We start from the raw sequence: 26061 nt of genomic DNA, 5'->3' as shown, positions 1-26061 counted from the left end.
TACGCAGAGAAGGGTGAGTTTGACTGGTACCACCGGAGATACAGAGACCAGTCACTGGGCCCCCAAGGCCTACGCAGAGAAGGTTGAGTTTGACTGGTACCACCTGAGATACAGAGACCAGTCACTGATCGCTGTTTCAGCATGATTTAGGGGCTGTTACAAGCTTGTTTTTAAATGGGGCAAAGTAAATGTCTGTGGACACAGAGGGTCAAACGTATCCAAATCCGGATGGCCAATTTAGTGCAGTACATACTATACACCCACAAATTGTATATCTTGGGTTTAGGCCAACTATAATATTAGTACTGAATCTGTACTGTAATGTCTCTAAGTAATCCTAGTACAACCCTATTCCCAGCAGTTGTCCTCTCTCACTCTGTTCTGTCTATGGTCAGGTTGCTAATGTATAAGAGAATACAATGAATAAATGAATCAAATGTATTTTACAGTGGTGGCCATTTATGACTACTCCAAGGATAAGGAGGACGAGCTGTCCTTCATGGAGGGCTCCATCATCTACATCATCAAGAAGAACGACGATGGCTGGTACGAGGGCGTATGCAACGGCGTCACCGGCCTCTTCCCCGGCAACTACGTAGAGTCCATCATGCACTACACAGACTAAGGGCGGCCATTTTGAATGAGAAAAAAACGCCAAGATGTTACCAAAAAAAACAACCATTTTGAATCAAATGCTGTGTTTAGTATTTGAAACGATAACGTAGGTTTTAGTAAGATGTTGTTTTTTTGGGGGGGGAAGCCCGCCACAACTCTTATCCACACAGCAAAATATACAATAATAAAACAAACATAAAGAAGTGCATTAGGACATGACCGAATGTTTGTTTTTGTCCAAATCGCAGATGTTAAAAAGAAGCAAAATAGTATATTTACTATGCTACATGTTGAAGGGAGGGGTGGGGAGCTGGGCCATGGGACAGGGAATAGGGGAAGGCAAAAAGATATGAATGTGATTTTTCTTATTTCTGATGATATTTTGTTTTTGTTATATAACTTGTATATACTGTAATGTGTGAAGCTGACAGTTGGTTTGTCAGTAGTGTGTTTTACCTGTGAGTTTTCATCTGCGTCTTTTGAGTGGTCAACAGCAAGCCAAGTTGTGCCAGATACAGATGGTTTAACTCAATCATATTCTGTCGTTGTGTTTCGGGTATTATTTTCTTTTTCTCTTTTAGTGCCATTTCTACCCTAGGCTCGGCCAATTGTCACTTGATAAGATTTTTTTTTTTTTATGTGGAAAATAAATTGTATCTTACTTATTTTTTTATGCTGTCAGGCTACTGTAGAAAATGGTTCCTGAAATGTGCTCGCTTCAAATGGCAAAGAAACGGATTATTGTACTTTTGTTCCATCATGGTTCCATTGTGTTGGAATGTCTGCTTAGTTCCCCATTTGCTTTTTATACTACTTCAATTTATATGGTTTTGATTGGGACACCCGGGTTGCGTTCAGGCTATCCAACCGTTGCGTTATCGTTTTTAGTTATATCATCCTGGGTTTGTCAGTGGGGTCTGGATAGGTGCTTATCTTTGGTGCTTGATAACAATTATCACCTTCCATTATCAACACAACCTCAAAACAAGGACGCAAGGCTGTCAAAGAACGGTATAGGCTGCTAGCCTACCTTATTGAGCAGTACAGGGTGATTTGTAACAATGCTAAATGTTCTATCTTGAACGTACCCTTGCTCTATCCTTTCTATCACAGTGGATGTAGACAATTTAGCAGTGCATTGTTATCTCAAATGTACTAAAACGATGGGTTACGGCGATGACCGTGGGTTACGGCGATGACCGTGGGTTACGGCGATGACCATGGGTTACGGCGATGGCCATAGGTTACGGTGATGACCATGGGTTACGGTGATGACCATGGGTTACGTCGATGGCACCATGAAGTAGACATGCCGCACAGACAAAGGTATGTTAAAGCTTGGACGTGCAGACCATTTAATGTCAACATAATCAACATGACCATTATTCAACCTCAATGTATGCATGACTACATGAATACATCAACAAAAAACATTTTTTTATTGTGAATAATAATTTGCCACAACATCCAGTTATTGATTGTACTTTTAACTTTTCCATCAGAGGTCAATTTTGTGAGAAACAACTTTTTTTTTACCTAAGCATTTCCAGCACTGCAATTGATTGTTTTGAAAGAGTGTCTGAGACTGCCGGTCATGGTTTGGTAGCAGTTTGGATTTTGATTTATTTATATTTTCCTAGAAAGATATTATTAGACAACCACTATGTTTACCACTAAAACGTGAAACACTTCGGGGCTCCACAATGCGCCTTGATTTGAAGTCTGTTTTATTAGATGAAATGTGGGGAAAGTGTTTATCTGTAACTTAACTGTTCATGGGAACAGAATGTGATATTTCTCGTCTCGTCTCTTGGGGCTCTATCCGATCTGGAAAGCTGAAGCGTTACAGATGCCGTAATAGAAATTGAAAGGGAATCTCTGATTGAGCCGATAATATGCAGTGTTTTGCTGTGAATGCCGTCTCCGATTGAGACGATATATGCAGTGTTTATCGTGAATGGCGTCTTCGCTAAAGTGGGAACATTGCCTTCTTGCTGTAAAGCTGAACTTCCGATGCGGATCGAATAGAGCCCCTGGTTTGTATATATAATGTGTTCATTTACATTCATGTACAGTCTTTTTTGTAATAAACAGCTCACCGAAACAACACATGAGGCTGATCTTTGGTGGGGGATTTCTCTTTGGGACAGTTAAAGAAGAGTGGTAGAGTATGGCGCTTGCAATACCAAGATAGTGGGTTTGATTCCCGGTACCACTCGTACATTAAAATGTATGCATGCATGACTGTAAGTCACTTTGGATAAAAGTGTCAGCTAAATGGAGTCTATTATTAAGAGCATTGGAAATCCAATTTGTTTCTATGGCGTTTTACCAAACAATTTAACACCCAATAATACTACTCATTAATATACAGACACACACACGACTTAGCCACTTCATTGTAACACACTATCCACAGCAACTCTACATCACAGTTTTTCATTGAAGTAAGGTCAATGACCAACAGTAAAGTGAATTGTCAACTAACAGATAGTAACAGGAGTTTGTATGGTAGACATGAAGCACAATGCCAAAGAGATGTTAATCTGCCTGTCAACATGTTATACTATAGGAATTGATCTGACTTAGCCAATTATTTCCGTGTTGATAAAGCTTCATACCAACACGCTGTACATCTTCATCAGGTTGCAATTACAACATAGCTTTACTGTGGTTAACTTAGGTTTTATTAATTCTGACTTATTACATAAATAATCAAATTCAATACATAAATAACCCAAGAACATGCATCGTGGGGCTGGGTTAAATGCGGAAGACACATTTCGGTTGAATGCATTCAGTTGTGCAACTGACTAGGTACCCCCCTTCCCATCAGGCACTGGTTTGGAAATGTCTTCACTGCATTGCGTTGTCCAATCATATCTTGTCAGATCAGTTACTTAAAGAAGGAGGGAAGAAAGGAAGAATACATTTTGAAGTATTGGAGCAGGGCCTGTCACCTCCCGAGGTGCTATTTTTGCAAGCATCGCTCTGGTCCATGAACACTGGGCCTGTCTGTAGGTAGGTAGGTTGAGAACGTCCTCTACAGTAGTCATGGGTGAGTGGGCGGAGCTCCATCCCTAGACCCCAGAGCCCCACCCAGGAGGGGGCGGAGCTCCATCCCTAGACCCCAGAGCCCCACCCAGGAGGGGGCGGAGCTCCATCCCTAGACCCCAGAGCTCCACCCAGGAGGTGGAGGAGCTCCATCCCTAGACCCCAGAGCCCCACGCAGGAGGTGGCGGAGCTCCATCCCTAGACCCCAGAGCCCCACCCAGGAGGGGGCGGAGCTCCATCCCTAGACCCCAGAGCCCCACCCAGGAGGGGGCGGGGGAATAAAGTCTGGGGGCGGTTCAGAGAGGTAGTCCTGATCAGGGTGTTCATTGGCCCTCACTGTTGCTGAAGAAAGGAAAATAATATGTATTATTTAGTGTGTGTGTGTGTGTGTGTGTGTGTGTGTGTGTGTGTGTGTGTGTGTGTGTTTGTGTTTGATTGTGTCTCACCTATGTGCCCAGTAGAACGTGTGGGAGGGCTGGAGACAGGCAGACTGGTCACATGCAGAGTGGAGGTGGTGGTTAAGGCTCTCCTCACTGCCGTCTGATAGTTGTGGTACAGGGTGGCACCATACTAAACAAAGATAGATACGGGTAGGTACACACAACGTAGGACTCACAGCCCATACACAATTGGACTGTTGTACCCCTACTGAACCGAACCGTGCTGAGCCGAGCTGTACTGTGCTGGTTACTCATTCACCATAGTTGCTGGAACCGAGCTGGGAAGAATAATGTCAAAAGGAACTAACTGAGGCCACACAGTATGGTTCAGGTCTGCAGTCAGTAAAGGGTAAGAGTAAAGGTTAAAGGGTAAGAGTAAAGGGTAAGAGTAAAGGGTAAGAGTAAAGGGTAAGAGTAAAGGGTAAGAGTAAGGGGTAAGAGTAAAGGTTAAAGGGTAAGAGTAAAGGGTAAGAGTAAAGGTTAAGAGTAAGGGGTAAGAGTAAATGGTAATATTAAAGGGTAAGAGTAAAGGTTAAAAGTAAAGGGTAAAGGGTAAGAGTAAAGGGTGAAAGCATGGCTTCCACCTGGCTACCCCTACCCCGGTCAACTGCCCAGCACCCTCCACAGCAACCCGCCAAAGCTGCCACCATTTCTTCACCCAAATCCAGACAGCTGATGTTCTGAAAGAGCTGCAAAATCTGGACCCCTACAAATCAGCCGGGCTAGACAATCTGGACCCTCTCTTTCTAAAATGATCTGCCGAAGTTGTTGCAACCCCTATTACTAGCCTGTTCAACCTCTCTTTCGTATCGTCTGAGATTCCCAAAGATTGGAAATCTGCCACGGTCATCCCCCTCTTCAAAGAGGGTGACACTCTAGAAACAAACTGCTACAGACCTATTTCTATCCTACCCTGTCTTTCTAAGGTCTTCGAAAGCCAAGTTAGCAAACAGATTACCGACCATTTCGAATCCCACCGTACCTTCTCCGCTATGCAATCCGGTTTCAGAGCTGGTCATGGGTGCACTTCAGCCACGCTCAAGGTCCTAAACAACATCATAACCACCATCGATAAGAGACATTACTGTGCAGCCGTATTCATCGACCTGGCCAAGGCTTTCGACTCTGTCAATCACCACATTCTTATTGGCAGACTCAACAGCCTTGGTTTCTCAAATGACTGCCTGGCCTGGTTCACCAACTACTTCTCTGGTAGAGTTCAGTGTGTCAAATCGGAGGGCCTGTTGTCCGGACCTCTGGCAGTCTCTATGGGGGTGCCACAGGGTTCAATTCTTGGGCCGACTCACTTCTCTGTATACATCAATGATGTCGCTCTTGCTGCTGGTGATTCTCTGATCCACCTCTACGCAGACGACACCGTTCTGTATACTTCTGTCCCCTCTTTGGACACTGTTAACTAACCTCCAGACGAGCTTCAATGCCATACAACTCTCCTTCCGTGGCCTCCAACTGCTCTTAAATGCAAGTAAAACAAAATGCATGCTATTCAATCGATCACTGCCCGCACCTGCCCGTCTGTCCAGCATCACTACTCTGGTCGGTTCTGACTTAGAATATGTGGACAACTACAAATACCTAGGTGTCTGGTTAGACTGTAAACTCTCCTTCCAGACTCCCATTAAGCATCTCCAATCCAAAATTAAATCTAGAATCGGCTTCCTATATCGCAACAAAGCATCCTTCATTCATGCTGCCAAACATACCCTCGTAAAACTGACCATCCTACCGATCCTTGACTTCGGCGATGTCATTTACCAAATAGCCTCCAACACTCTACTCAGCAAACTGGATGCAGTCTATCACAGTGCCATCCATTTTGTCACCAAAGCCCCATACACTACCCACCACTGCGACCTGTGCGCTCTCGTTGGTTGGCCCTCGCTTCATACTCGTCGCCAAACCCACTGGCTACAGGTTATCTACAAGTCTCTGCTAGGTAAAGCCCCGCCTTATCTCAGATGACTGGTCACCATAGCAGCACCCACTCGTAGCACGCACTCCAGCAGGTATATCTCACTGGTCACCCCCAAAGCCAATTCCTCATTTGGTCGCCTTTCCTTCCAGTTCTCTGCTGCCAATGACTGGAACGAACTGCAAAATCACTGAAGCTGGAGACTCATATCTCCCTCACTAACTTTAAGCACCAGCTGTCAGAGCATCTCACAGATCACTGGACCTGTACATAGATGGGCTGTTTACAGATGGTCTATCTAATTAATCCCCATACTGTATTTATTTATCTTGCTCCTTTGCACCCCAGTATCTCTACTTGCACATTCATCTTCTGCACATCTACCATTCCAGTGTTTAATTGCTATATTGTAATTACTTCGCCACCATGGCCTATTTATTGTCTTAACTCCCTTATCTCACCTCATTTGCTCTCACTGTATATATACTTTTTTTTCCTATTGTGTTATTGACTGTATGTTGTGTTTATTCCATGTGTAACTCTGTGTTGTTGTATGTGTCGAATTGCTATGCTTTATCTTGGCCAGGTCGCAGTTGCAAATGAGAACTTGTTCTCAAGTAGCCTACCTGGTTAAATAAAAGTTAAATAAAAATAAATTTAAAAAAGGGTAAGAGTAAAAGGTAAGAGTAAAAGGTAAGAGTAAAGGGTGAAAGTAAAGCGTGAGAGTAAAGGGTAAAGGGTATGAGTAAAAGGTAAGAGTAAAGGGTAAAAGTAAAAGGTAAGAGTAAAGGGTGAGAGTAAAAGGTAAGACTAAAGGGTAAGAGTAAAGGGTAAAAGTAAAAGGTAAGAGTAAAGGGTGAGAGTAAAAGGTAAGACTAAAGGGTAAGAGTAAAGGGTATGAGTAAAGTCTAACCTTGGCTACTCTGATGGAGTTGACCCAGAGGGAGAGAGTGAGCTCATCGTCACAACACAGGAACCTGATGTACTGGGACTCCTTCTGGATCTGAGGATGCTACAGGGCAAGACCAGAACATATTGTATTTATGGTAATCAACGCACCTACGGCTAAATCTCCCATGCATGCAATGTCTGTCAGGAGAGACTACATTGATGCTTGGATGAAATACGTCTTTGTTCAAGTCGTCCAGTATTTTTCTTTTTTTTAAGTTCATCAAAGAGCCTGCAGGAGGCGACCTATGCTCACATTAGCCAAGCCATAAGATGGAGCTCCATATGTACAACACTAGCAATGGTAAGACCCTTTCTCAATCATGTTAAGAATGCATGAACATTCCCATACACCCAAAAATAAATGATGAGTAAAAAAGAAAACGCCCCCTAATTTGAACCATAACGTTGTTGCCTGTTTTAAATCAAATCCCTTATTTGAAGATACACTTTTTTTTCACACCAACTTTTTGCCTCTAGAAAATAGTGTCCAAAACCAGAAATGGATTCAGCTCGTATGTTGCCATTATAAACCGTGGAAATATAAACTCAAATTCAAGGTAACAGGAACTCAACTTCCGGTGATGTACCTTTAAAAACAAACCACATGGTTCTGACCTATTATAACTTACCTATGACCTATTATAACTTACCTATGACCTATTATAACTGACCTATTGTAACTGACTGGCCTATTGTAACTGACCTATTGTAACTGACCTATTGTAACTTACCTATTGTAACTGACCTATTGTAACTGACCTATTATAACTGACCTATTGTAACTGACCTATTGTAACTGACCTATTATAGCTGACCTATTGTAACTGACCTACTGTAACTGACCTATTATAACTGACCTATTGTGACCTATTATAACTGACCTACTATAACTGACCTACTATAACTGACCTATTGTAACTGACCTATTGTAACTGACCTGTTATAACTGACCTATTGTGATCTATTATAACTGACCTATTATAACTGCCCTATTATAACTGACCTATTGTAACTGACCTATTGTAACTGACCTATTGTAACTGACCTATTGTAATTGACCTGTTATAACTGACCTATTGTGATCTATTATAACTGACCTATTATAACTGACCTATTGTAACTGACCTATTGTAACTGACCTATTGTAATTGACCTGTTATAACTGACCTATTGTGATCTATTATAACTGACCTATTATAACTGACCTATTGTAACTGATCTATTGTAACTGACCTATTGTGACCTATTATAATTGACCTATTGCAACATACCTATTATAACGGACCTATTGTGATCTATTATAACTGGCCTATTGTAACTGACCTATTATAACTGACCTATTGCAACGGACCTATTATAACGGACCTATTATAACGGACCTATTATAACTGACCTATTATAATTGACCTATTGTGACCTATTATAACTGACCTATAATAACTGACCTATTGTGACCTATTATAACTAACCTATTATAATTGACCTATTGTGACCTATTATAACTGACCTATTATAACTGACCTATTGTGACCTATTATAACTGACCTATTATAACTGACCTATTACAACTGACCTATTACAACTGACCTATTACAACTGACCTATTACAACTGACCTATTGTAACTGACCTACTATAACTGACCTATTATAATTGACCTATTGTGACCTATTATAACTGACCTATTATAATTGACCTATTATAATTGACCTATTATAACTGACCTATTATAATTGACCTATTGTGACCTATTATAACTGACCTATTATAATTGACCTATTCTAACTGACCTATTGTGACCTATTATAACTGACCTATTATAATTGACCTATTGTGACCTATTATAACGGACCTATTATCACGGACCTATTATAACTGACCTATTGTGACCTATTATAACGGACCTATTATAATTGACCTATTATAACTGACCTATTATAATTGACCTATTGTGGCCTATTATAACTGACCTATTATATTTGACCTATTGTGACCTATTATAACTGATCTATTATATTTGACCTATTGTGAACTATTATAACTGACCTTATATAATTTACCTATTGGGACCTATTGTAACGGACCTATTATAACGGACCTATTATATTTGACCTATTGTGACCTATTATAACTGACCTATTATAATTGACCTATTATAACTGACCTATTGTGACCTATTATAATTTACCTATGTGACCTATTATAACGGACCTATTGTGACCTATTATAACGGACCTATTACAATTGACCTATTATAACTGACCTATTATAATTGACCTATTGTGGCCTATTATAACTGACCTATTATAATTGACCTATTGTGACCTATTATAACGGACCTATTATAACGGACCTATTATAACTAACCTATTATAACTGACCTATTATAATTGACCTATTATAATTGACCTATTGTGACCTATTATAACTGACCTATTATAACTGACCTATTCTAACTGACCGGTGATACATCTTCTAAAATGTTCTTACTTGTTAACAGTTACAGGTCAGTCGGACTAATATAAGTCCATTCTTGTGAACTACATTAAACTACAGTCACTTCCTTACTGGTTGACCTTACCATGAGAACCATCACTATCATCAACTTAGCTGTTCATTTTCTGAAAATATGAAACAGAGATAACAGAGAAAACATAGGGATAGATCTTGGGCTCCTGAGTGGCGCAGCGATCTAAGGCACTGCATCTCAGTGCTCGATGCATCACTACAGACATCCTGGTTTGAATCCAGGCTGTATCACAACCGGCTGTGATTGGGAGTCCCATAGGGCGGCGCACAATTGGCCCAGCATCTTCCTGGTTTGGCCGGTGTAGGCTGTCATTGTAAATAAGAATTTGTTCTTAACTGACTTGCCTAGTTAAATAAAATACAAATAGAAGTTTTTAAAAATAGGATAGTAGCAAAAGTGCAAATTCCTCCCATCTGGCATCCAAGCAGGCTAAAGTAAACAAAGCAAGCTCAAAGTATTAGAAAGATTTCAAGTAGTATTTCAACCCAGGTCTGGAGAGAACATTGGGGTTGAGTGGTGAATTGTAGTTGCAAACTAAGGACCATCAGACACAGCTCAACCCAGCTGCAAGGTTCTAAGTACCCGACCCTGAACGCTCTTTTGAATGGACGCCACAACCCAGCATGTGTCAGACCTGCCCCCACTTCAACCAACTGACACCTCACTCCCCCTGCTATCATTCTTTGTCTGAAAAAATTATATTCTCGGTAGGGGAAACGTTCCTTATTAAAAAGCCTATTGATAACTGACAGGTCGTTTAAGTTGACCACTGTCTGTCTGTCTGTTTGTCTGTCTGCCTCTGTCTCTCTCTGTCTCATTCTCTCGTTCTCTCTCATTTCTCTTTCTCTCTTGACACCTCACTCCCCCTGCTTTGATAATTTTTCTGAGAAAATTATATTCTGGGTAGGGGAAATGTTCCTTATTAAAATGATACCTGACAGGTCATTTAAGTCTGTCTGTCTCTGTCTGTCTGTTGGTCTGTCTGCCTCTGTCTCGCTGTCTCTCCCTTTCTCTCTGTCTGCCGCTGTCTCTCTGTCTCTCTCTTTATGTTTTTCTCTCGGTCTCCCTCTTTCTCTCTGTCTCTCTCTTTCACTGTCTCTCTCTTTCACTGTCTCTCTTTCTCTTGGTCTCCATTTCACTCTTTTCTCCCTGTCTCTCTCTTTCTCTGCCTGTCTCTCTCTTTCTCTCTGTCACTCTCTCTCTCTCTGTCACTCTCTCTCTGTCAATCTCTCTCTCTGTCAATCTCTCTCTGTCTCTCTTTCGTTCCTCATAATAGATAGTGATCTCTGAAACTATAGCAACATCCACGTCAGATGTCTGTGTGTGGTGGCGTTGTGGCAATGTGTTATAGTAGACACAATAGGACACAACTTCCTGTTAACATTTTTATATTTAAACATGCAAATATTCAAATATTTGTTGCCTTGCTGGCCCTCAAAACTTTGCATTTGTATTGTTGCAAACCATGCAGGGCCGAGCACGCCCCCATCCACATTGACAGGGCTTAGTGGAGCAGGAAGAGAGCTTCAAGTTCCTCGGCGTCCACATCACTAAGGAATTATCATGGTCCACACACAACAACACAGTCGTGAAGAGGGCACGACAACACTTCTTCCTGCTGAGGAGGCTGAAATGATGTGGCATGGGCTCTCAGAGCCTCAAAATGTTTTGACAGCATCTTGACTGACTGCATCACCGCTTGGAATGTCAACTGCTTGGCATCCGACCGCAAGGCGTATGGGGGGGTAATAAGGGTAATGCGTATGGCCCAGAACATCACTGAGGCCGAGCTCCCTGCCATCCAGGACCTCTATCTACACCAGGCGGTGTCAGACTCCAGCTACCCAAGTCATAGACTGTTCTCTCTGCTACCTCATGGCAAGTGGTACCGATGAACCAAGTCTAAAACCAACAGAACCCTGAACAGCTTCTACCACCAAGCCATTAGACTGCTAAATAGTTAGTTAAATAGTTAACCAAATAGCACCCAGACTATCTGCATTGACCCTTTTTGCACTAACAGTTTTGACTCATCACATACACTGCTGCTACTGTTTATCTATCCTGTTGCCTGGTCACTTTATCCCTTCCTATATGTACATGTCTACCTCAATTACCTTGTACCCCCGCACATCGACTCTGTACTTGTACCCTGTGTATATAGCCAAGTTATTGTTACTCATGGTCTATTCCTCGTGTTATTATCTTTTTTATTATTTCTCAACGTTTTCTCTCGACATTATTGGGAAGGGCCCGTAAGTCAGCATTTCATTGTTAGTCTACGTCTGTTGTTTTATGAAGCATGTGACACATACCATTTGATTTGATTTGATCCTCTCCATCTGGGTTTTTATAGGCGCTTTACAGAGCAGTTAACCCCCACAATTACTCCAGGGCTATTACAATGTCACTGACCCTGTGCTTCTTTCAGCCTGTCAAAAGTGTGTGTGTGTGTGTGTGTGTGTGCGTGTGTGTGTGTGTGTGTGTGTGTGTGTGTGTGTGTGTGTGTGTGTGTGTGTGTGTGTGTGTGTGTGTGTGTGTGTGTGTGTGTATGTGTGTGTGTGTGTGTGTGTGTGTGTGTGTGTGTGTTACCTCATCTGTTACCTCAGGGTGTTGATGGGAGAAGAGTAAAAAACTTTAAAAATGAATAACCGTCATGCTATTGTTTCCTCTGAAGTGGATGACCTACCTTGAGGATGAAGCAGAAGTCAGTGGGTGCTTTGTATTTCTGTTTGTAATCAGTGGCGGTGTAGATGTTGACTTTGTCAAACTGAATGAAGCACGCCAGGTCCCTGGATGTCTGCCAAGGGAGAAAAACATGAAAAAACCTGGACAAGTAGAATTCAGTTCCATATGGATCATATTACTGAAGATGCAGTAAGTTAGTAAGGATTTCCTACAGCAGTGTTTTAGTGGGAAATGTCCCAACAAGAATGAATGTGTGGACTGTGGACTTCCTCACTAATTGTTTGTTTTAACTGGTTTACCTCAGTTCTATGTAGAAACAACATGTATAGGTCTCTGTAAAAGTTTATAAATGGCCTGTATACTGTACATCAAAAAATACTTTCTATGTTTGGACAAGATGTTTACTGGACTTGCTGGACTTTGATGGTTATTATGTCACTTCCTGTACCTTTGTCTTTCCTTTAGGCACATAGTATATCCCAGAAGCTCTGAGCAGGAAGTAGCGACGTTTCCACGATTTCTTCCCGTCCTCCCTCAGATACAGCGGCCCCTCCAGGTCTGGGACGATGACAGACGGCCCCTCAAAATTTTCCTGGATTCAGACGTTTAAAATAAGGTGTGTGTGGAAGTGTTTGAGGGTTTTGGATAAATCTGATTTGCTAACGAGGAAGAGGAAGAACTCCTTCAACAAAACATTGGTACAGTGAATGTGTTATACTATATAGGCTACAGAATCCACTATAGGTGTGTTTGTGATGATAACTCACCTTTAGCAGAAGTTCCTTACGGCATCCGTTTATCTCATTCACAAACTGTTTATGTTTCTTCCATAGGTAGAATATCTTGGAGGTGAAAAGATGATGTTAGATTTTAAAAAACAGATTAAAAAAAACACCTTATGGAACAGCAGGGACAGTGAAGCAACACAAACATTGGCACAGACGCACGCACGCACGCACGCACGCACGCACGCACGCACGCACGCACGCACGCACGCACGCACGCACGCACGCACGCACGCACGCACACACACACACACACACACACACACACACACACACACACACACACACACACACACACACACACACACACACAGACACACACACACACACACACACACACACGGATTTAGTACTGTAGACATGTGGTAGTGGTGGAGTAGGGGCCCGAGGGCACACAGTGTGATGTGAAATCTGTGGAATGTATTGTAATGTTTTAAAATGGTATAAACTGCCTTTATTTTGCTGGACCCCAAGAAAAGTAGCTGCTGCTTTGGCAGGAACTAATGGGGATCCATAATAAATATAAATATAAATGTCAGCACAGGGATCATAATAATGGAACTAAAACACAGAGCTTGGTTGCCAGTTTGTCTACTGTAACCCACTCTTTCATTTGGTAAAAAGTTGGCAAAAATATGTAGAGACATATGTAGCAACCATGCAACATGCCATTTCACTGTTAAATTAGAAAGCACAGTTCACTGTTTTGTGTGAACTCTGGGCCATGTTCATAAGGGCATGCAACAGTAAATGTTTTAAAACATTTTGCAACAGAAAACAAAAATGTACATTTGTTATTGGTGAAGTTCAAGTAGTTTCCTCCCTGTTTCAGTAAATGTTATTCCGTTTGATGCCGAATCAATACTTCCCAGGTCTCTACTGTACTCACCTGGGGGTCTTTGAAGAGGAGATATTTGTTGGGTCTCAGAAGGAAAAGGATTTTGTTTTCACTGTCTCGTGTCCATGCAGAAAGAGGCTCCACCAGATATTCATGGTCTTCAAACCCCCTTTCTGTATTGAGAAAAAAATAGGAACTTCATTGCTTTCTGAAAATGGTGTACATTAAATCATACTGTACAATATCATATCTTAAATTATACCACAAATACTTTGACTGCACTTGACTGAGCTTGCTTGGTGCAATGGAACCAATGGAATAGTCCAAAAAGAACAAACCCGACACCCAACTGGCATTCCAGCCAGGCTCAATCAAACGTTCAAAGTATTTGCCAGAAACAAATACTTTTTGAACCCGGGTCTGGTGTGTGAACCTCACCAGCCTGCAGCTCAGGGTTGGTCTCACATAGGCTCCAGTCCGTGCTGCAGTCGCAGTGGGTCTTCTCAAACAGATTATCCAGCACGTCCCTCACCGTCTGTCTCTCGTCCACCATCAGTGTCTTGGAGCTGCCATCGCTCATCATCACCTTGATCACCAACTACAAGGATGTACATAGGAACAACCATAGACATATAAGTACTTATTGGGGACACTGAATATGGCCACCGGTTCACCCATCACAGATCATTGACTTGAATGGGGATAGAAATAGAATTACTAGAATGGCTATGTGAAGAGCATCTCACAATGATTACTAGAGCGATGTGCATCTACACTCCCCTCCATATGTATTTGGACAGTAAAGCTAACATGTTAAATGTGTCTCTATAATCCAGCATTTTGGATTTTAGATCAAATGTTTCACAGTAGAGAATGTCACCTTTAATTTGAGTTTAAAAAATATATATTATACATGTCTGTTTCACAGTTTAGAAATGAAAGCACTTTATGTACCTAGTCCCCTCCATTTTAAGATGTCATAAGTATTTTGACAGATTTGACTTATTAGTGTAAAGTAGCCAAACGTTTAGTATTTGGCCACATATCCCTTGCACACAATGACTTCATCAAACTTGTGACTTGACAAACTTGTTGGATGCATTTACAGCATGTTTTGGTTGTGTTTCGGATGATGTTTTGGTTGTGTTTCGGATGATGTTTTGGTTGTGTTTCGTAGGATGTTTTGGTTGTGTTTCGTAGGATGTTTTGGTTGTGTTTCGGATGATGTTTTGGTTGTGTTTCGTAGGATGTTTTGGTTGTGTTTCGGATGATGTTTTGGTTGTGTTTCGTAGGATGTTTTGGTTGTGTTTCGTAGGATGTTTTGGTTGTGTTTCGTAGGATGTTTTGGTTGTGTTTCGTAGGATGTTTTGGTTGTGTTTCGGATGGTGTTTTGGTTGTGTTTCGTAGGATGTTTTGGTTGTGTTTCGGATTATGTTTTGCCCAATAGGACGTGAAATGAAAGGTTACATTCTGGATCGTTGCCTCATATGAACCAGTTGATCTCAAATCCGAAATGCTACAGTATAGAGCTGTTATTTACAATTTTAGCATCACTGTCCAAATACATACGGAGGGGAGTGGATATATAGGTGTTTTCCTCCAAACCCCACAGTGATATACATGATATAGAGGTATCTCAACTCCTCACAAAGTGAAGCTGTTATTATAGCCGGTTTAGTGAAATTAACCCAATGTACCTTCTTAACTTTGGCTTCTTTTAGCTTCTCCAGAGCCAGCTTGATTTTGTCAGCTTTGACTTGTGCTTCAGCCTCTCCCTGGAACAATGAAGGTATAATGGTTCATTAAAAGAGCGAGAGTGTAAAGAGATGCTACCTTTTACTGTATATTGGAAGTAAATAGCTACAAAAACAGAAAGGTTAAAATGCCTTGATATACAGAAATATATATAACTGCAGAACTCAAGGGCCTGGTGTTGAGTACCTCTGCATTTATAACAGAAATATAAATAACTGTAGAACTCAAGGGCCTGGTGTTGAGTACCCCTGCATTTATAACAGAAATATAAATAACTGTAGAACTCAAGGGCCTGGTGTTGAGTACCCCTGCATTTATAACAGAAATATAAATAACTGTAGAACTCAAGGGCCTGGTGTTGAGTACCCCTGCATTTATAACAGAAATATAAATAACTGCAGAACTCAAGGGCCTGGTGTTGAGTACCCCTGCATTTATAACAGAAATATAAATAACTGTAGAACTCAAGGGCCTGGTGTTGAGTACCCCTGCATTTATAACATAAATAGTTATGTGTTCTTGCCTGAGACCTGAAGACTTACATTAGCTCCCCTGGCTAATGCCTAGCTTTTAGCTCAGAGGGCTAACAGTCTTGTGGTGAGCAGGAAACCCGGGTTCCAACCCCAGTCAGTCACACATTACAGCATACAGTATATCTATGGGAAGTTACCGCTACTAGTGGTTCAGAGGGTTCAGGATGGAGAGAGGAGGAGGAGGATGACATTTGGGATGAGGGGATAGATGCTTGGACATTTTGTTGCGGGGTGTAGTAGCCAGACTTATGCTGTTGTGTGTGGACATGTCCCATCTTGGCTGCATTCAGTGTCTCCTCTGTCTCCGTCAAATCTGACCCCAGATCAGCCATCAGCGCGTCAAGGTCATGATCCTCTAGCTCATTTAGAGATTCTACCAGAGAGGAAGACAAATATTAGAGGTGGTAGGGTTTATCTGATCAAATAGGGTTGTGGGTAAATGTGATAACACAACTACTTCCCTTCTCATTAATTATTTTACCAGTCTAACTCGTGTACTAGTCAAATGTGCTTAGTAAGGTTGCTATTGCCAAGCAGGGCTTGAAATACATTTACAGTATGTCATATGCATCAACTCTATATATAACATTTCTACTGTTTGATGACCTAGTGTTGCTGGTGTTTTTCACCTTTCAAATCTGTGAACCCAATAGAGAAGTTGTTTTCTATCTGTGAACTGCTGGATGACATTTCTGAGGGATCCATTTCATACCCAAGACCCTGTCAAGACAAAGGTTTCAGATGAAGAGTTTGCATACAGATATTTTAGGACATGAACAGACAGGAATTGTATGTTTTACATACACACTTACAAAAAAGGGTTCCAAATGGGTTCTTCAGCTGTCCTCATAGGAGAACCATTTTTGGTTCCAGGTTGAACCCTTTTTGGTTCCAGGTAGAACTCTTTTGGGTTCCATGTAGAACCCTCTGGGGAATTCAAAAGGGTTCTTACTGGAATCCTAAAAGGGTTCTTTAAAAGATTCTCCTTCGGGGAGGTTCTAGATAGCACCTTTTTTCCCTAAGAGTGTAGAGAACACTCCAACAATGTTTGCAGTATTTGTAAGTTAATTCTAAGAAAACCCTCCAGAAAAACATTCTGTTTTTTGTAAATTTTCTTCAAAGACGTTCTGGGAAGCCACGCTTATAAACTGTGTGGAACACAGTCAGAATTCAGACTTTGTATTTTTTTATGTCAAATAAAAAGATAACAAAAATAAAAATAAGAAATCTATAATTCTGCACTACGGCAATAATGTGATGTCAGAGAGAAACTGATTATTAAAGATAATAACGCAATGTTTTCATAAACATCCCCAGCAGGCAACACCAGTAATTATATATCTTAAACAGTCTATAGAAGTGAGCGACCTGCATATGATCTCCCCTTGGCACAACACTGAAACCTGATGAATGGAGAGACAAACATGTGTTTTCATGTTCAAAGCCATGCTCAATTAAACCTTTAGCCCTTTGAGTCATTGGGTAGCAAACCATGGATGGATTCTGAGGTCTGATTAGCCTGCATGCTCCCAGGCAATAACCCAAATGATGTATAAATCCAATCATGGCCATAATTGGATTAAATTTGATCCTCTTAGATTCAGGAAGAATGATTATTCAAATAAAAATGGTTTTCTTCCTAATTTGGATAAGACACTGTTAGACAGTGACATATTTGTGGTTCTCCATATGAGGTTTAATTGACCCAATCCGTAGTGTTTGATTTGAATGTATTGCCATTTAGGACCACTCCTGTCCTTAGATCTACATTCATTAAAGGGGAAGATCCATATTTTACAACTTGGATGTTAGATGGTTCCTCACCCTGAAAGTAGTCTATGGGCCTGGAGAATATGTAATCCATGTTTTAAATAACCACTACAAACTTCAGCTAACTTTATCTAGCGCAAGCAGTGGATTTGGCAGTGTCAAACCCGATATTGAGTTAATTTGGTTATTTTTTTATTTGTATTCCTTGTTTGCCCCTATCACTTTCATTGATGTTTAGCTAGTGGTGGCTTAAGTTAGCTGAAGTTTATAATGGCTGTTTAAAGAAAACCAAGCCATGGATTATAGTTTCTCCTAGCCCATAGACTACTTTGGGCTCCCGAGTGGCGCAGCGGTCTAAGGCACTGCATCTCAGTGCAAAAGGTGTCACTGCAGTCCCTGGTTTGAATCCAGGGACTGGATCTGGCCAAGAATGGGAGACCCATAGGGCGGTGCACAGTTGGGCCAGCGTAGACCGGTATTGTAAATAAGAATATGTTCTTAACTGACTTACCTAGTTAAATAAAGGTACTAAAAATCGAACGTTAAGTTGTAAAGGAGTTTAATGCATGGCATACAATGCACATACTGTAGGCCTAAGCCAGTATTCTATTTGTGTCAAAATGTTTCGTCTGGCTACATACATAATAGTGTCATGGAGGACCAAAAGTGCTTGAGGACATCTTCATCCTACGATGACCTTATAATCAGTGGCTTGTGTCCATTACTCAAACCAGATGATATTACTTAATTTCTCATCATTTACTTTTACTTCATTCATAATAAATCAACATCTTCTCTAGATTAATATTTAAAAAAAATACATTGGAAAAGAAAAGGCTAATTTCCAGATGTCCTTGGGTTATACCGCTACAGTCTCAATAAAACATTTTTTTTTAACACAGCTGCTGATGTTCTGATGAATCATGGGAAGTGTAGTTTATGAATAAGAGGGATCCCAGTGATAACTTACCTGTGTCAGGAGGTCCATCTCTCCCAGCAGGTCAGTGAACATGGCGTCTATGTCCTCCATCTGTTACAGAGAACAAGCAGCAGTTGTTTAAAACAAATGGCTACACGTAAGAAGACCATCAATGAGCCCAACCAGTGGAGACTGCTGAGGGGAGGACGCCTTATTATTAATGGCTGGAACGGCGTGAATGGAATGGCATCGAACACATGGAAACCATGTTTGATACCATTACCACGAGCCCATCCTCACCAATTAAGGTGACCACCGACTCCTGTGAGCCGTAAACATGACATCATTGGAGTTGACAGAGAATAGCCACTTCAACTTGTAAAAATCATAATTAAAGGGATAATTCAGCTAAATTGCATGTGTTTCCTAACCTTGAATGCAGTCTACGGAAAAAGAAAGGCTGTAATCCCATCCTTGGCTTTTACTACCACCAAATGCTAATATTAGCATTTTTCTAACCGAAAAAACGATGTAAGTGAATGGTACCCAGTTAGCATGTTTTAAATGCCATGCCCATAGTGGCACAGAGACGCTACAATGTGGCAGTGTGGTATGTGACGGCTCAAAGTGCTTCCATGTTGCGAGGCAGACACATTTTTATGTTGCGAGGCAGACACATGTTGAGAGGCAGACACATTTTTATTAGAGGCTGCCAGACAAGAGTTGCTTTTAAAAAGGTCCAATGCAGCTGTTTTTATCTCAATATCAAATCCTTTCTGGGTAACAATTAAGTAACTTAGTGTGATTGTTTTCAATTAAAATGGTCAAAACGAAACAAAAATAGCTTCTTAGGAAAGGGCAATTTCTCAAGCAATAATCTGGTTGTAGTCTGAGTAGGGAGGAGAAAACTGAAAATTAGCTGTTATTGGCAGAGAGGTTTGGAACTCTCTTTCTTATTGGTCTATTAACTAATTTACCGCCTGGTGATGTCAAACTCAATCCCACCAAAACAGGCAGACATTTCAGGCTGTCTTTTCAAACAGCTCTTACACTAAAAGGGCATTAACAGAATTTTCACAATTTCACCATATTATTCAAATCAAATCCCATTTTATTGGTCACATGCTCCGAATAAAACAGGTGTAGACTTTACCGTGAAATGCTTACTTACAAGCCCTTAACCAACAATGCAGAGTTAAAAAGTAAGAAAAATATTTGCTAAATAAAAAAGGAAATAGTAACACAATAAAATAACAATAACGAGGCTATATACAAGGGGTACCAGTACTGAGGCAATGTTCAGGGGTACGAGGTATTTGAGGTAATACAGGATGTAAATGTAGGTAGGGGTAAAAAGTGACTAGCCAATCAGGATAGATAATAAATAGTAGTAGCAGTGTATTTGAAGAGTGTGAAAGTGTGTCGATGTGTGAGTGTGAGTGTGTGTGTGGCGTCAATATGTATGTGTGTGAGCGTGTGTTTTTGTCTGTGTGTGTGTGTGTTGGAGTGTCAGTGTAGTATGTGTGAGTGTGTGGTTAGAGTCCAGTGAGTTTACAGTACATCGAGCCAGTGCAAGAGAGTCAGTGCAAAACAAAATAAAGACACAAAAATAAATAATAAAGGTCAGTCAATGTAAATAGTCCGGGTAGCCATTTGATTATCTGTTCAGCAGTCTTATGCTTTGGGGGGTAAAAGTTGTTCAGAAGCCTTTTTGGTCCCAGACTTGAGTCTCCAGTACCGCTTGCAGTGCGGTAGCAGCGAGAACAGTCTATGACTTGGGTGTGCTGGAGTCTTTGACAATTTTTAGGGCCTTCCTCTGATACCGCCTGGTATAGAGGTCCTGGTATAGAAGTTCGGCCTCAGTGATGTACTGGGCCGTATGCACTACCCTCTGTAGCGCCTTGCGGTACCAGGCGGTGATGCAGCCAGTCAGGATGGTGCAGCTGTATAACTCTTTGAGGATCATTGTCGTGCCCTCTTCACGACTGTGTTGGTGTATTTGGACCATGATAGGTCCTTAGTGATGTGGACACTGAGGAACTTGAAGCTCTCGATCCTCTCCACTACAACCCTGTCGATGTGATCGGCCATCCGTTTCCTGTAGTCCACGATAAACTCCTTTGCCTTGCCCACGTTTAGAGAGGTTGTTGTCTTGGCACCACATTGCAAGGTCTCTGACCTCCTCCCTATAGGCCGTCTCCTCGTCGACAGTGATCAGGTCTACCGCCGTCGTGTCGTCGGCAAACTTAATGATGGTGTTGGAGTCGTGCGCAGCCACGCAGTCATGGGTAAACAGGGAGTAAAGGAGGGGACTAAGTACGCACCCCTGAGGGGCCCCCGGGTTGAGGGTCAGCAGTCAGCATGGCGGATGTGTTGTTGCCTACTCTCACCACCTGGGGGCGGCACGTCAGGAAGTCCAGGATCCAGTTGCAGAGGGAGGTGTTCAGTTCCAGGCTCCTTAGCTTAGTGATGAGCTTTGAGGGCACTATGGTGTTGAACGTGGAGCTGTAGTCAAATAGGTGTTCCTTTTGACCAGGTGGGAAAAGGCAGTGTGGAGTGCAAAAGAATTGCCGTCATCTATTGATTTGTTGGGGCGGTATGTGAATTGAAGTGGGTCCAGTGTTTCTGGGATGATGGTGTTGATGTGAGCCGTTCAAAGCATTTCACGGCTACAGATGTGAGTGCTACGCGGCGGCAGTCATGTAGAAAGATTACCTTGGTATTCTTGGGCACAGGGAGAGGTTGAAAATATCAGTGAAGACACTTGCCAGCTGGTCAGCGCATGCACTGAGTACTCGTCACTGTGAATATTAACCTGTTTAAAGGTCTTACTCACATCGGCTACGGAGCACGTGATCATACAGTCGTCCGGAACAGCTGGTGCTCTCACACATGGTTCAGTGTTGCATGCCTCGAAGCGAGCATAGAAGGCATTTAGCTCATCTGGTAGGCTCGTGTTTGCAAGCCCTGACACATCCAATGAGTTCCTCTGTCCAATGTCTGTGTTCTTTTACACATCTTAATCTTTTCTTTTTATTGGCCAGTCTGAGATATGTATTTTTCTTTGGAACTCTGCTTAGATGGCCAGCATCCCAGAGTCGCCTCTTCACTGTTGACGTTGAGTCTGGTGTTTTGAAGGTACTGTTTAATGAAGCTGCCAGTTGAGGACTTGTGAGGCGTCTGTTTCTCAAACTAGACACTCTACTCTAATGTACTTGTTCTCTTGCTCAGTTGTGCACCGCTCCTCTTTCTATTCTGGTTAGAGCCAGTTTTCTCTGTTCTGTGAAGGGAGTAGTACACAGCATTGTACGAGATCTTCAGTTTCTTGGAAATTTCTTCCATGGAATAGCCTTCATTTCTCAGAACAAGAATAGACTGATGAGTTTCAGAAGAAAGGCCTTTGTTTCTGGCTATTTTGAGCCTGTAATCAAACCCACAAATGCTGATGCTCTAGACTAGTTGAGTATCTGAAGAAGGCAGTTTTAATGCTTCTTTAAACAGCACAACTGTTTTCAGCTGTGCTAACATCATTGCAAAAGGTTTTTTTAATGATAAATTAGCCTTTTAAAATGATAAACATGGATTAGCTAACACAACATGCCATTGGAACACAGGAGTGACGGTTGCTGATACAGTGGCTTGCAAAAGTAGTCACCCGCTTGGCATTTTTCCTATTTTCTTGCCTTACAACATCAAATTAAAATGGATTTTTGGGGGGGTTTCTATCTTTTGGTTTACACAACATGCCTACCACTTTAAAGATACAACATATTTAATTGTGTAACAAACAATATATAGGACAAAAAAACAGAACTTGAGCATGCATAACTATTCACCCCCCCAAAGTCAATACTTTGTAGAGCCACCTTCTGCAGGAATTACAGCTGCAAGTCTCTTGGGGTATGTCTCTATAAGCTTGGCTCATCTAGCCACTGGGATTTTTGCCCATTCTTCAAGGAGGAACTGCTCCAGCTCCTTCAAGTTGGATGGGTTCCGCTGGTGTACAGCAATCTTTAAGTCGTACCACATATTTTCAATTGGATTGAGGTCTGGGCCTTGACTAGGCCATTCCAAGACATTTAAATGTTTCCCCTTAAACCACTCAAATGTTGCTTTAGCAGTATGCTTAGGGTCATTGTCCTGCTGGAAGGTCAACCTCCGTCCCAGTCTCAAATCTCTGGAAGATTGAAACAGGTTTCCTTCAAGAATTTCCCTGTATTTAGTGTCATCCATCATTCCTTCAGTTCTGACCAGTTTCCCTGGCCCTGCCGATGAAAAACATCCCCACAGCATGATGCTGCCACCACCATGCTTCACTGTGGGGGATGGTGTTCTCTTGGTGATGAGAGGTGTTGGGTTTGCGCCAGTTATAGCATATTCCTTGATGGCCAAAAAGCTCAATTTTAGTCTCATCTGACCAGAGTACCTTCTTCCATATGTTTGGGGAGTCTCCCACATGCCTTTTGGCGAACACCAAACGTGTTTGGTTATTTTTTACTTTAAGCAATGGCTTTTTTATGGCCACTCTTCCGTAAAGCCTATCTCTGTGAAGTGTACGGCTTAAAGTGGTCCTATGGACAGATACTCCAATCTCCACTGTGGAGCTTTTGCAGCTCCTTCAGGGTTATCTTTGGTCTCTTTGTTGCCTCTCTGATTAATGCCCTCCTTGCCTGGTCCGTGAGTTTTGGTGGGCGGCCCGCTCTTGACAGGTTTGTTGTGGTGCCATATTCTTTCAATTTTTTAATAATGGATTTAATGGTGCTCCGTGGGATGTTCAAAGTTTCTGATATTTTTTTATAACGCAACCCTGATCTGTACTTCTCCACAACTTTGTCCCTGACCTGTTTGGAGAGCTCCTTGATCTTCATGGTGCCACTTGCTTGGTGGTGCCCCTTGCTTAGTGGTGTTGCAGAGTCTGTGGCCTTTCAGAACACGTGTATATTAATACACGTTTTCGGCTACAATAGTAATTTACAACATTAACAATGTCTGCACTGTATTTATGATTAATTTGATGTTATTTTAATGCACCAAAAAATGAGCTTTTCTTTCAAAAACAAGGTAATTTCTAAGTGACCCCAAACTTTTGAACGGTAGTGTATAAAACACAGAGAAATCATGTTTTTTTTGACTGCACTGGACCTTTAAGAAAGAGAGGCTATGCTGCACAATAAACCATCCCATAAGCAAAGTCTGATGCTCTTTGAGGAAGAGGCCTGTTCAGGTTAAGCTACTGAGTTAATCCATATGGAGAATGGGGAGCGTTTATTGCCAACGTTAAGTAAAATATGCACCAGTACATGTGTAGCAGGCAGCTCTAGCCAAATGCATCATCTCTTCAAGTATTTCCTTTAGATAGGAGCACCGTCTCGCCAAAGTTGAGAGGCATTCTATAACCATAACTCGCATGAACACCGGAACAGCATAAGTAGACCATATGTAGGGTCATACTGAGGATCCATAGTATGGAGTAAAGAATACATCTGAACTAAGTTTTGTTGGTCCAGATTAGAACTTTAGTAAATATATCTAGTAACTTTCTTTCACTCTCTGAGTTCTTGTCCACCCAGCATAGCTAACACCTGAATAGTTCAACTCTATTCTGTTTTGCCAGACTAGTAAACAGACCATCCATTAAGTTGTAATGAGGAACAGAAAAAGGGCTGCATGGGGTGAGTATTGTTTCCATATGAAAGTCAAAATGCTTGATGTAAACAATGTGGGTCTTTGTTCCAGATCCTGATTCTGCTATATTCTGTCTGACAGTACCTGTGTGTTTTTAATGGGGGTGGAAATAACAAACTTAGCATTGTGACATATCGGGGGCTTGGAAACAACATGCTCCTCTCATGACACTCAGCTCCATCAACTCAACACAGCTTAGGGACGAAGTGTCTAGTGCACAAGACTACACGTTTAGGTACTTATCAAAAAAACTGTTTGACAAAGGTCCATGCATCCAGCCACCCATCCTTCCTACCTTCCTTCCTTCCACCCATCCAGCCACCCATTCACCCATCCAAGTACCCACCCACTCAGCCACCCATCGACCTGATAGCTCATTGAAACAGACACATACATAGACGTTCCACATCATCCTGTTCTTGCAAAGAGGCTGCTTTCAGCTGCCACTGTGGTCTGTGGACATGTTACTTCTGCATTGACACATAAAGTGACACACTAAAGAACAGACAGACAGACAGACAGACAGACAGACAGACAGACAGACAGACAGACAGACAGACAGACAGACAGACAGACAGACAGACAGACAGACAGAGACAGACAGAGACAGACAGACAGACAGACAGACAGACAGACAGACAGACAGACAGACAGACAGACAGACAGACAGACAGACAGACAGACAGACAGACAGACAGACAGACAGACAGACAGACAGACAGACAGACAGACAGACAGACAGAAAGGCCAACGCCTTATCAACAATGATTTATTGTGCAGAGTGAGAGAGAGAGATACAGTGCTTGTTGATAGTGACTGTAGGCTACATATGTTGAATGTTCTTGTGGCCAAATGCTCCCTCTGTTTTATAATTGAATACATAAGCAATTACTGGCTGCTGCTGTAAAAAGACATGTGTTTGCTTTAATTGGACAATCTGGCATTCAATGGCTATCATTAATTATAAATCCAAAAAGGATGTACCAATCCCAGATTGCCTATTTAACCAACGCTGATGTGTACGTTCAAGTATTTAACCCTAAACTGGCCAATGTTACAAGGCCAAATATGAGCAATTCAACATCGCATTGAGAGCAACCACGTCCTTATCTTTGGCAGTACCAGAAGAAGCATTATACCTCAAACCTCGAAAGAGTGTAATTCCAGACCGTAAGATAACATAACAGACGATGACGCTACAAGTAAAGCGTCTGTTCACAGACGTATTAAGGAAACAAAGTCAAAGTGTTTACATTTCAAAGATTAACAGGATCCTGTCTAAAACAATCAGAGCGTTTACCTTTGTAGTCGAACGATCTCCCGGGTTACTCTCCAGTCATAGAGTCAACGTTAGATATTGTATCTGTAGTTCTTGTGTCTTAAAGTACATGTGCACCTTGCACACGTGGGGTTGAACTGGAACTGGTATGAATACTGAGACTTGTTTGATAGTGGGCTCTATTTCCTGTTCTGTGGGGAAGTTGACCTTCTCACTGTCGCATGACTCAGGAAAAGGCTTGGTTTGTACTGTATCTAAGCATGAGGTGGCTTTCTCTTCTTGTCTCC

General features: G+C 41.7%; 2 protein-coding genes across 3 annotated transcripts in view; one reads left to right on the top strand and one right to left on the bottom strand.

Moving 5' to 3' along the window:
* The window catches only part of LOC120020723 (abl interactor 1-like), a 51960-nt gene extending 49240 nt beyond the window's left edge, over positions 1-2720 (top strand). For both annotated transcript variants that reach the window (XM_038964451.1, XM_038964450.1), the window contains one exon: positions 450-2720. In XM_038964451.1, coding sequence (XP_038820379.1) covers positions 450-625 — 176 coding nt within the window. In that variant the 3' untranslated portion in view covers positions 626-2720. The remainder of the gene's footprint in view (positions 1-449) is intronic.
* Positions 2721-3910: 1190 nt separating this feature from the next.
* Positions 3911-25880, bottom strand: LOC120019943 (amyloid beta A4 precursor protein-binding family B member 1-interacting protein-like). Its single transcript, XM_038963354.1, has 13 exons — positions 25796-25880; positions 18862-18921; positions 16751-16841; positions 16259-16494; positions 15531-15608; positions 14272-14431; positions 13885-14006; positions 12978-13052; positions 12659-12802; positions 12212-12322; positions 6956-7054; positions 4116-4239; positions 3911-4011 (listed from the first exon to the last, which is right to left on the bottom strand). Exons 2-13 carry the CDS (start codon positions 18919-18921, stop codon positions 3911-3913), a joined length of 1401 nt encoding a protein of 466 aa, XP_038819282.1. The 5' UTR covers positions 25796-25880.
* Positions 25881-26061: the final 181 nt, after the last annotated feature.

Source organism: Salvelinus namaycush, chromosome 25, assembly GCF_016432855.1.
Source record: "Salvelinus namaycush isolate Seneca chromosome 25, SaNama_1.0, whole genome shotgun sequence".
NCBI classification, from domain to species: domain Eukaryota; kingdom Metazoa; phylum Chordata; class Actinopteri; order Salmoniformes; family Salmonidae; genus Salvelinus; species Salvelinus namaycush.
The sequence above is the reverse complement of the archived record's forward strand: the minus strand, read 5'-3'. Positions and strand labels throughout refer to the sequence as shown.